The sequence below is a fragment of the Pteropus vampyrus genome, unplaced genomic scaffold, assembly GCF_000151845.1.
Source record: "Pteropus vampyrus isolate Shadow unplaced genomic scaffold, Pvam_2.0 Scaffold96, whole genome shotgun sequence".
Taxonomy (NCBI): domain Eukaryota; kingdom Metazoa; phylum Chordata; class Mammalia; order Chiroptera; family Pteropodidae; genus Pteropus; species Pteropus vampyrus.
In genome coordinates this window covers 3,838,643-3,851,618 of record NW_011888877.1, presented here as the reverse complement: position 1 = coordinate 3,851,618, position 12,976 = coordinate 3,838,643, and the positions used below count along the sequence as shown (strand labels likewise).

The following is a 12,976-nucleotide window of genomic DNA, read 5'->3' as shown; positions in this document are numbered from 1 at the left end:
CTTAGATTCAAATTCTACTCTCACTGAAGAAAGGTGGAAGGCCATAACAGCAGACACAACCAAAATCTAAAGCGTAGATTTTGCAAAGAGTACACCAGGAAACTACAAGTAGATTATTCTGATGCAGCATACAGCTGGAGAGAAGAGATGAGACTGGACAGTCAGGTAAAAATCAAATTATAAAAAAGTCCATATGCTAAGGAATATGAATTTTATCCCATACATACCAGAAAATTCTTAAAGGATTTAAGTAAGACAGTGACATGGTCTAATTTGTAATTTTAAATAGACCATCAATTCTGGCAGCACCTAGAGAATGAAGTGGATAATGGAACGAAGGTTAGGAGGTTGCTGAAAGAGTTCACATGACAAATTGTGTAGGATTAGCCAAGGAGAGGCAGTGTTTGAAACATAAAGGAAAAGACAAGTTAAATGAATAACAGGGAAACCTTTTTAAAAACAAATGATGACCAAGAAAATTAGAGGGGAGAGCTTAGTTTAACTCCCTTGCATAACTCTGGTTTGGGTGGCTAAGTACTGTACGCCAATAAAGAACACAAGAAAAGTAGGCTTACAGTAGGACTGTAAGAACTGACTGAGGTTTATTAGGTTGTTGGAAATGAGTCTGGAACTCAAGAGAAAATTCTACATTGGAGGCATGGATTTGAGAATCTAATGAGTATAAACAGATGATAGTTGAATCTGCAGGCACAGATATTTTCCAAGGGAATATGCGTGATGAGAAGAAAAAAACTAGAGGAGAGGATACAGGGAATAAAACAAAGAATACTGGGGAAAAGAATCATAAAAAATACTGACATACTCTCAGAAAGAAATTTATAGCTGTAAGGGCCTACTTGCAAACAAAAAGCTCTAAACTCAATAATCTAACCTTCCACCTTAAGGAAAAAAAGATAAAAAAAAAATCTAAAATCAGTAATCTAACCTTCCACTTTAAGAAACTAGGAAAAAAGAGAAAATAAAGCCAAAGCAAGCAGAAGGAAATAATAAACAGAGCAGAAATGCAATAAAGAACAGGAAAACAACAGAAAATGAATGAAATCAAAAACTGATTTAAAAGGTGAGCAAAATTGACAAATTTTCAGCTAGACGGGTGAAGTAAAGAAGACCCAAATCACCAAAATCAGGAATGCAAGGCAATCTTACTACCCAGCTTAACAAAATAAAAAGAATTATAAATAGAATACTATGAATAATTACATATACCAATAAATTAAAAAATACAGATGAAATGGGGAAATTCTTAGAAACATACAAACTATGAAAACTGACTCAAGAAGATACAAACGGGTATTTCTCCAAAGAAGATATACACAAATGGTCAATAAAAACATGAAAAGATGCTAATATTAGAAATGCAAATCAAAACCACAAGACACCACTTTACATCCACTTGGAATAGAAAATAACAAGTCTTGAGGATATGGAGAAGCTGGAACCCTTACATATTGCTAATGGGAATGTAAAATAGTGTAGCCTCTGTAGAAAACAGTTTGGCAGTTCCTCAAAAAGTTAAATATAAAGTTATGATATGATCCAGCAATTTTACTTCTACGTATATACCCAAGACAAATAAAAACATATGTTCACACAAAAACTTGTACATGAATATTCACAGTGGCATCATTCATACTAGCCAAGAAGTGAAACCCAAATGTCCATTAACTAATGAATGGATAAACAAAATGTGGTATATCCATACAATGTATATTATTCAGCCATAAAAAAAAGAACGAAGTACTGATAGATGCTACAAAATGGATAAATCTTATGTTTAAACATGGAAAACTTTATGCTAAGTAAAAGAAACCAGACAAAAAAGGCCACATATTGTATAATCCCTCTACGTGAAATGTCTAAAATAGGCAAATCCACAGAAACAGAAAGTAGATTAGTGGTTGCCAGCGGGTGGCGTGAACGGGGAGGAGGGATTGGGATTATGTATTTTCTTTTGGGGTTGATGAAAATGTTTCTGGAATTAGACAACAGTGAAAACTGTACAACACTGTGAATATAATTTTAAAAACCTCTGAACTGTATACTTTTAAATAGTTAAAATGGCAATTTTAACTATTACCAACTGTTACGTGAATTTTATCTCATTAAAAATTGGGGGGCAGTGCGAAGAGATAATGAGATATTAGAGAAACAGAATGAGAATCATTTACTTGAGAAACGAAATAAATATGAAAATGGATAAGGGGTGTTATTTTATACATATATCCATGCAAAACAACTAACTAAAGCAAAGGAATAATAAATTTAAAATTCAAGATAGTAGTTAACAATGGAGAAGGCAATGGTGAAGAGCATGTGCTAGATTCAATAGTGCTGGTAATATTCTGGTTCGTAAACTGATAGTAGGGTTCCTGAGTGTTCATTTTATTTGTGTGTGTTATATAACTTCTACATATTGCTTTTAATTTATCAAATATTTTGTAGTAAAAGTTGGAAAAGGATCTATGAATATATGGCAAAATGTTAACAGGTGTTAAATCTGTAATGAATTCACAATGCCTGTATTAGTCTCTGTACTTTTTAAAATTTTTATAAATTGAAAAAAGGAAAATGTAGTACATTTTCAAAAAGCTTCGAAACACAGAGTGACCAATAATTTCTCTGCAATAAAATCAAGTACGATAAAAATCTGTCTCCTGGAACTGGCAACAAGAACTGGTCAATAGTAATTTCAGGGAGAAGAGTTAACAAAAAGGTTAACAAAATCATTCAATAAATGTGTTTGCTAATAAAACCTAACCCTGGAATTGATTTAAGTAATAACTTCTTAAAGTAAAGCAGATATAGTAGGCAGAATAATGCCTCTACACTCTCACACCCACAAAAAAACATCTATACTTTAATGCTCAGAACCTATGAATATATTATGTTAAATGGCAAAAGAGACTACACAAAAGAGTTTAAGATAAGGACCCTGAGATGGAGAGGTTATCCTGGATTGCCTGGGTGGGCCCAATCTAATCATCAGACTCCGCATAAACTTTGAATCTGCGAACCAGATAGATGAAAGCTTGAGAGAAACAACTCAACATTGCTGGCTTTGAAGAGGATGGGGCCACAAGGCAAAAAAAGCCAGCAGCCTCTAGAAGCAAGAAAAGGCAAGGAAACAGATTCACCCCTAGAACCTTAAAAGGAACAAAGCGTACCAAACCTTTGTTTTAACCAAGTGAAGTCCATATCAGACTTCTCTAGAACTGTAAGGGAATATATTTGTATTAAGTTTGTGATAATTTGTTACAGGGAACATAGAAAACAAAGGAGAGTAAGATGAAACGTCAATTCATCTTTTTCCTTCCACCCCCAGTGACACGTCTTAAGTTTTTTACTGCTTGATGCCCAACATAATGACGAAAAGAATGTAAAGCTAACATTTGACACCTCATACCTGTTAGGATGGTTACTATCAAAAACCCAAAAAATTGTAAGTGTTGGCAATGATGTGGAGAAACAGGAACCCTTGCGCACTGTGGTCGGGAATGTAAACCAGTGCAGCCACTTTGGAGATATGTATGGTACATCCTCAAAATTAAAAATAAAACTACCATATGATCCCGCAATTGCACTTCTGGGTAAAATGGAGACACCAACAGATATTTACCTGCATTATCATATTTACAGCAGCTTATTCACAATAGCCATAAGATGGAAGAAACCAAGTATCTTTCAACAGATAAAATGATGATATATGCATACAGTGGGATATTATTCATCCATAAAAGGAAGGAAAATCTGAAACATGCTGTAACATATAGGTGAACCTTGAGGACTTTACGCTAATAAGCCAGTCACGAAAAGGCAAACACTGCATGATTCCACTCACATGAGGTATCTAGAGAGTCAAATTCATAAAAACAAAGTAGAATAGTGGTTGCCAGGGGCTGGGGGAGGAGGAAATGGCGGAGCTGTGGTTTAATATTAGAGTATCAGTTTTACAGAATGAAAAAGTTGTGAAGATTAGTTGTACATTTTAGTTGTGAATATACTTAACGCTACTGAACTATACACTTAAAAATGGTTAAAATGATCAATTTTATGTTATGTGTACTTTACCAAAATTTTTTAAAAGTTAACACTTGGAAAAAAAGGGAAAACACAAACATATGGATTTTTCCAACTAAGTCCAAACAACTCTCCATCAATCTCTCAGCCTAAATATCACTTCATTAAGTGCCAATCCTACACTTATCTTTGCAATTAAAAATATAGTCCAGAGCTTTTAGGCAAGAAGAATTTTAAAAAGGCAAATAAATTGGAAAGAAAGAACTAAAACTGTTGCTATTTGCAAATACAGAAAACTCTAAAGACTCCAACAAAAAAACTATTAGAATAAACAAAGTCAGTAAAGATGCAGAAAACAAAATCAATATACAAAAATCTGTCGCATTTCTTTACTCTTATAATGAACTATCATAATGAGAATTTAAGAAAACAATCCCATTTACAAATGCATCGAAAAAAATAAAAGGCTTAGAAATAAATTTAACCATGGAGGTGAAAAAATCTGTACACTGAAAATTATAAGCATTAATGAAAAAATCTGAAGACACAAATAAATGAAAAGACAGTCCATGCTCATGGATTTAAAAAGTTAATAGTTAGAATGTCCATACTACTCAAAGCAATTGACAGATTCAATGCAATCCCTATCAAAAGTCCAATGGCATTTTTCACAGAAATAGAACAAACAATCCTAAAATTTGTATGGAACCACAAAAGATCCCAAATGGCCAAAGCAATCTTGAGCGGGGAAAAAAAAGCTGAGGCACCACACTCCCTGATTTCAAACTATACTACAAAGCTAGAGTCATCAAAACAGACCCATGGACCAAAGGAACACAAGAGAGAGCCCAGAAAGAAACCCATGCATATATGGTCAACTAATTTATGACAAAGGAGCCAAGAATATATGACAAGAGAGAAAGAAAGGGCCGTCTCTTCAATAAATGGTGCTGGGAAAACTGGACAGCAACATGCAAAGAATGAAGCTGAACCACTATCTTACGCCATTCACAAAAATTAACTCAAAATGGATTAAAGACTTGAAGTAATACCTGAAATCATAAAACCACTAGAAGAAAACACAGTAAGCTCCTTGACATGGTCATGGCAATGATTTTCTTAGATCTGACACCAAAAGCAAAAATAAACAAGTGGGAGTAAATAATTGTAATATATATCTAATAATGATAAGGGGTTAATATCCAAAATATATAAAGAGCAAAAACAAATGAACAACAAAAAAATCTGATTAAAAAAATGAATCTGAACAGACATTTTTCCAAAGACATACAGTTGTCTAACAAATATACGAAAAGATGCTCAACATCACTAATCATCAAGGAAATAAATGCTAATCAAAACCACGAGATAATCATCTCACATCTCTGTTAAAAGAGTTATCGTCAAAAAGAGAAGAAATAACATGTGTTGGCGAGGATGTGGAGAAAAGGGAAACCTTGTGCACTGCTGGTGGTAATGTGAATTGGTCCAATCACTATGAAAAATAGTTTGGAGATTCCTCAAAAAATTAAAACTAGAACTACCATATAATCCAGCTATTCCACTTCTGGGAATTTATCTGAAGGAAACAAAAACACTAAAAGACAGTCCATCCTCTGTATCCCTGGGTTTTGCACAAACCTGCAGGTTCAACCAACTACAGAGAATATTGGGGGAAAAAGGTTACGTTGTTGCTAAACATGTACAGGCTTTTTTTTCCTTATCATTATTCCCTAACCAATACAATTATTTACATGGCATTTATATTGTATTAGGTATTATAAGTAATCTAGAGATAACTTAATGTATATGGGAGATAAATTATATACAAATATTATGCCATTTTACATTAGGGACTGGAGCATCCACAAATTCTGATTTTCTCAGGGGATCCTAGAACCAAACTCCTATGGATACCAAGGGATGACTGCGACCATGTTTACTGTAGCATTATTTATAACAGCCAAGACATGAAAACAATGTTAGTGCGTACTGATAGATGCATGGATAAAGAAAACACACACACACACACACTTACTCAGCCATAAAAATGAACTAAAACTTGCCATTTGCGATAATATGGATGGATCTTGAGGGCTTAATGCTAAGTGAGCTAAGTCAGAAAAATAATATGTATACTGTATGTTCTCATTTACTTATATGTGAAATCTTAAAAACAAAAACTGAAAAAAAAAAAAACCCCAAGCTCATGGATACAGAAAACAGACTGGTGGTTGCCTCAGGCAGAGGGTAGGGGGTGGAGGAATAAGGATAGTGCTGGAGGGGCAAAATAGATGAAGGGAGTCAAAAGGTACAAACTTCCAGTTAAGAAAAAATATATAAGTCCATTACTTATTTTGTTTATATCTGACTAAGAATACACAAGTATCTGATTATACTTCTAATTCTCTCAAACACGATCTCGCAAAACTGAAAAATTTAAAAACCTGTGTTTATTATATTAATCCCATGACATTAATTTCATTCATCCAGAGAAACATGACAAGTGACCCAATTAAATTAACACAATCCAGTACTTTGTCAATTAATAATGGCAAAGGATTTACATGGGCGTTCAGTCACAATTGCTTCCCATGATATCTACTTTCTTTTTACCCCAAGTATACTCTTTTCAAACTTCCAGCATGTCTCCAAATTCTAATACTCCAAAACAAACAGCAAGTCTAAATTTATCTATGCAAACAGAAAAAGATGTTAAACCTCTTCATTTTATACTTCCCTGCCAAAGAATGGGTAACACGTTTATTCTCAAGAATGTTTCCAAACCCTTTTCCTCTAAATACCTAATGTTCAAGAGTTCCTTGTTATCTGAAGTATTCATTATCTAAGATTCTGCGGTTCCAAGTTACACAGGAAAGCAAGTTATAAATAAACGTACTCATTAATAAAATGACCATTTATAAAATCATGTTCCAACCACTCCCACCTTCAAATCAACATGAGTGTCTATGCCTGCTCATCATGCCATTTTGCTGGTTGTAGATTTGTAAACACCTGACGTGATCAAAACATGATGCAAACTGACTGCAAATGAAACTACATTAGCAAAATATGCAAGATTTCATAAAGTTAATGAAATTGTGTTGGAACACTGCTTGGAATAATATACAGTCAAATAAATAAGAGTTACGTGAGTTAAAAATGAAAAAGAAAATCAATAAAAATGACAGTAGGTTCAAAAAAGTTTTTTTGAACATCAAAGGATTAAGGAAGGCTCTCAGAAACTGAAGAAATTCTTGAATATTTTTGCAAAAATAACTTTCATTATAATAATATTGAAGAAGTGAAAAATGATAGCAGCATTTGCTTTATATCCTTAGTTCAGAACCCAATGCTACAGAAAATGCAACTCCCTTTTAAGAAAACTAGGTCCCAAATTAGACATAATTTAAAAGGCTATCTTCCTTTTTATTCATTATATGGAATATAGGAGTAAAATAATAAAAATATTCTATACATTAATTTAAAATAATAAAAACAAAATTCACATTCCAAGTTGTGGAAGCAGTAGCAAATTCCTGATGTAGGTACCAATTACTAAATGCTGGCAAGAGAGAGCTCAAAGAACTACAAAAACCACTTGCAAAAACATAAAAGAGAAAAGACTTTTATAAAGTTAGAACAACACTATTATCATTTTGCCTTACAAAGAGACAATAAAAGACAAACTGATGAACTATATTGACCTGTTATCCTCCTGTAGGCAGTCTACAAAAGTTTTCACTAAGGTGCTGAACAATTGCCTCACTGCAGAGCTGGATTTCATCTCATCAATAGAACATGCAAGCTTTCAATTGGGATTCTCTATAAAAGGCAAGCTTTGTGATAAATGAACCACCAGAGAAGATTCTAATAAAACTTACCATTGTGTATTGCATTCAGCAACTCTGAGAAAGCTTTTAAGTAAGGAAAAAAGGACTTCAGGTTAAGATCATTTTCAAACACACAAAAGAAATACACAGGCATAGACTGAATCAGTACAATAAAAATCTCAATAAGTCTATCATGTATCATTACTTGATTCATTAAAACTGCAAGCTCGGCTCGTTTTTTACATGGTATAAATTTCTAAATAGGGTATTTCATTTGCCGATATATTACCTACTAAATTTAAATGTTAGATATATTGTCATAATGATGACAAACTTCCTTAGTCATAAACATATAACTAAAATCACTTTACAAGAGACACTTAGTAATCTAACTATGTAATCTCTTCCATGCAAAAAATGAGTATAGGATGCAATTCTACATAGGTAAATCCACCTTTGGTCACATTCGACAAAATTTATTTGAAGAAAAACCTCGTTGTATCAACTAACCAGATCAAACATTCTCATTTCCTAGAATTCAGTATAACAGTCTCAAAATATGTAGCAGTCTAAGCAAGAAAGGTATCTAATGCCAATACACAAATATTGAAAATCTGTATTAACATTAAGATTAGTGGAAACTGAAATACTGAAAATATTACTTGATTAGGGAACAGAAGTCACAATTCCATAATGGAAGTACCATATTAAAAGGCCAACAATAATTAAAATTTGTTCATAATTTGACTGAATGTGGATCCTGAACACAAGACAAAGCAGTAGCTGAAGTAAGGTGTCTTTGTAGGAGAAAGAAATCAATTCAATTAACAACAAATTGCATTTTGGTAAAATTAAAATTCAGAGGTTCAGAGGTGGCATATTATACTAGAAAAAGCACTAGATTAGGAGTCAAAAAGCCTGGGTACCAACCCAGTTCGACAACTTACTAGTTGTTGGACAAGCTCCATCATGCCGATACTGCATGGAAATTTCTGTTGGGAGGGAGGAGAAAGGAAATCAGCAAAGAAGTTGCCAGTGACTCAAGAACAGAAAAAGAAAACAGGCCAGAAAAACAGGAAAACATTCACTTAAAAGTCTAGCTGAGAAGGGCAACCAGAACTGCAGGCACAGAAATTATAAGCCAGTAATTGGGATGTGAGGGGTGAGAGGACCAAACGTGATGGAATTCTCACAAATCTTAATGGGATAGTGTGGGAATGTGTGTGCATGTGTGTACCAAGAATGAGGAAAAGACATAACAGCTTATAAGTAAATTTGCATGACAAATATCTAAAAATAAAATGAATTCACTACTAAGAGAAACTACAGCTAGGCAACATGATAAACTAATGTGTTTTATATAATCCATTAGATGTAAACAGTTTATCAAAAACATCTGAATGCAGTAGTCAATTAGAAATTACAATTTAAGTATGAAAATTATTTAGTTTATTTCTGAGCAGAAAACCATTATGATTTATATTTATAGAACAGTATAAAATTCATTAAACTACACTCAGCTTACTTTCTTGTAACCTTTCATTTCTGATGACGGTAAGGAATGAATAAACCATTACTCTTTTTTAATCCATCCAAATAAGAACAAGCAGAGGGTGACATGAGGCAATAAAACAGTGCCGAAAGCAAAAATCTGCTCAGAAAATGGGAAATAAGTTTCTATATCACATTGCAAAGGCAAAAACAATTGATAAAACCAGGACTAAGGCCACTGTGAGTCACAGGACCTGGTCTGCTAATCCTGGAAACAACTGGTATTCTCTTGTGGCTAACACTGTTGGCCAAGTTCTTTTCAAGAGGGATGTCTGAGAATTCTCTGGATATTACTTAGCCAAAGATGTGACCTCTAGGAACCATGTATACAACAGAGCCTTCCAGGCAACCATCATTCACACATCTACCCATATATGTACCTCAGAAGTCGAGTCTAATCATGGGCCCAATTTGAATAGCTTGAAATAATAAGAAAGACAAAGCATGGTAGAAAAAGCTAGTGTTCACTTTCAATGACTGTAATGTTAAAAGAATTTTACCTTCGATGCTGTTAAAAAATCAAACATTTAGACCACTTCAGTGTAAGTCTTTTCCAGATGACATGTGAAAATGAGACATGGTGGGAGAATTTACCACCTTAATGCTTCCCAATACAATTGAGATTTAAAAAGGGAGTGAGGGCTACTAAAGAGACTAACAAGATACATTATTGAGAAATGGTAGCTGTTTGGAATGGTGCTGAAAAATAATCAAAGGACACTCATAATAGCCAAAGAACTTTCTCAACAGGGCGGGGGGGGGGGGGGGGAGTTGGAATATGGCTATTCTGGCCTTTGATCTAATATTTTTGTAAAAAGATAACCATGTGTATAGGCTCGCATTTTCAACTCATCAAAGACCAAAACAAAATCAGGGAATTTTCCAAGAAAGCAAATTCCAAGGTATACCCTGGTCTTAACAGCATCCAGTATAATCGATATATATAAAATCATGAACCTGAGTCATTAAGATAGGTTCAAACTACGCTCAATAACTATCTACTCCTTGAACTACACTATTATATTAGTAACTCTACTCCTGTGAGTTTATTAGATTAATATTTGCATCTTTGTGATTCCCTTATTTGTTTACAGAATCAGCCTATTCCTAACTAAAATATTTTACTAGGGCAAGACTTCTCAGTTTCATTTTACCAACCTAAGGAGATATGACATAAATATGGATATATTTAACAAGAATCTTTTCATAGTTATATGGGCTCCAGTTAAACTTTCATAACCTTCATGTTTCAGCAGAAAGCAGAACAAACTTCTCTTGAAGTGATCTGTTCATATTAATACTCTTCTCCATGAAATCTTTACGACTTTAAGAATAAGTACATAGGATCACAACCAAAGGAATGCCTTTCCAGAATCTCCTTTTGCAGCATTTATCACCACTAAATTCCATCGCTGAAAGAGATTTCGAGTGTCTTCACTTAGAAAAGTATGGCACTATATTAAAGAACTAGAGACTAAAGTTTTTAAAAACAGAACCATATACTTTGAAAGACATAATATACCCAAAGGAAAAAAGTTAATGTTAAAACATCTACTCCTTATCATTATCATTTATTAATGAATATCAGCTTTTTCTCAAAGAAAACAAGATATTGATTTTTGTGAAGAAAAAAGTAAAAAAATAATAACTTTCTTTGGGAGTGAGCACACAGTGAAGTATGCAGATGTTGTATTATAAAGTTGTAAAACCTGAAATTTACATAGTTATTAACCAATGTTATCTCAATAAATTTTTCACTTTGGTAAATCATTAACTCTCATAATGTGGTTGAGATAAATAGGAAAACAGCATATCGACTCTATCAAATACTATACTAATTTTCAATGTCTCTAAGGACTAGGTGCCTACTTGTTAAGGTATCAAAAGAATATATGTAGCAAAGAACTTAATCAAAGGCTTAACATAATCTATGAACCAAAACTTACAACCCTTAGTAGTCACTTAACACACATTTCCATTTTGTGCAAGTCACTGTATAATACAACAGGTCATTTATCAGGATGTCCTTCAATTTATAATAAAAATCTTACAATCTAAACCTTTGATCAATGAGTTTACAGGTGTTTTCTGAGTTTCTATTCTGATTGGATCTGGGGATCCTAGAATAACTAACTATCTTGCTACATACACTCTATTGTAATTTAAACATGTCATGACACGATTTTGATTACTGTTAAATCGATGCTTCTAAATAACAATTTTAAGAGAACTACATCATAAGGGACCTAATTTCTACTACTTTATATCTCAGTTGTGGTAAAACAGGAGAAACAACAACAGCAATAATAGCAGTTGTCCTGCCGACTTCACAAGGTTGTTCCAAAGATCAAATGAGACAGTAGTTAAAGAGTTCTTTAGAAACTGTTAGGTGCTCTCAAACATAAGATATTACCATTATTACAAGCTGACAGGAGCAATTTTTTTCCATTAATTAAATTCTTTTAACAGTAAATTGCCAGAATTAAGTCCAGGATGTTTATTCTAGTAGAAAGACCACTAGCCTATAATTCCAATTTCTTCATTCACCCTTGCATTCAACTCTCCATAATCCCACCTTGCCCTATTTAATCAATATTAACTCCAACTATCGCACAAAGACAAATTTCTTGTTTCTATTAGGTTTATCTTTTGAATGTATCTTAACTTTCTTTTCTGATGACATTGTTGGTCTTCTTTTTCTGCCTAGTCCAAAGTACAACTCAAATTTCATCTCTACCAACTTAATTATACATCCTAAACTGGCCTGTAATACTGCATGGGAAGCTTTACAAATAAATAATTTCATTTGCAACCTGGTTATAAACAACTTAAAGGCAAGTACTGGATGCAACTAATCATGTGATATGTTCTCAGTGATTACTACAGTATTCATTTTTTAAAAGATGTTTAATATTTATTATGTTCAGAGCACTGTGTTGATGTGAGGAGACAGTGGTGAACATGACAAACGCAGCCCCTAACCTCATGGACCTAGGATCATAGTACATGTGATAGTATAACATCATAGCCAACAGGCGCGTACAAAGGTCACCTTCATCATTACTAAATTATCAACCTGTCATTAAACCAAATGAATCTTTTTAAAAGGGCATCATGAAAACCAACTCTTCATAACGCAGTGCACAGTATATATTTTCTCCTTCCTATTGATTTATACAGGGAGAAAGTTTCATGCTTTTACAACTACTAAACCATTTCTCAATCTAAAATTAGTCCAAAGGAAAAATTTATATTTTCATACTAGTAGGAGATACTACTGTTGCAAGTTAAATTGCTGGCTCAAATTCTCTCATTGATCTTGTTCCTTAAAGTAGGACTGACATTATACTAGTGTGGTTTTAAACCCTTAGCAAACATCCCTTGAACTTTATATTAAGCATCTCTGAAATCAAGGAAAATGCATAGTTCCATGACAAGAGCTGTGAGAATTGTATGTTTCTTCTTCTACCTGAGTAATAATACTTGATGCTTGTCAAGTGCTTAAAACTGTGCAGCACATACTAAGTTTCAAAAGCAGTTTGTAATTCTTAACT

At 33.4% G+C, this 12,976-nt stretch overlaps 1 protein-coding gene across 21 annotated transcripts in view; it reads right to left on the bottom strand.

The window, feature by feature from the left end:
- Positions 1 to 12,976, bottom strand: part of MLLT10 (MLLT10, histone lysine methyltransferase DOT1L cofactor) — a 188,877-nt gene that overhangs the window by 43,549 nt on the left and 132,352 nt on the right. For 12 of the 21 annotated variants that reach the window (XR_002781365.1, XM_011364391.2, XM_011364388.2 and 9 more), the window contains 2 exons: positions 8,819 to 8,863; positions 7,923 to 7,955 (listed from right to left, as the gene is read on the bottom strand). The exons of 4 other annotated variants lie outside the window; for them this stretch is intronic. Coding sequence is in view for 16 of the 17 variants with exons in the window: in XM_011364391.2 (XP_011362693.1) it covers positions 7,923 to 7,955; positions 8,819 to 8,863 (78 nt within the window). In the remaining variant the exon portion in view is untranslated. The remainder of the gene's footprint in view (positions 1 to 7,922; positions 7,956 to 8,818; positions 8,864 to 12,976) is intronic. 5 more of the 21 variants (XM_023533125.1, XM_023533128.1, XM_023533134.1 and 2 more) reach the window with 1 other exon arrangement.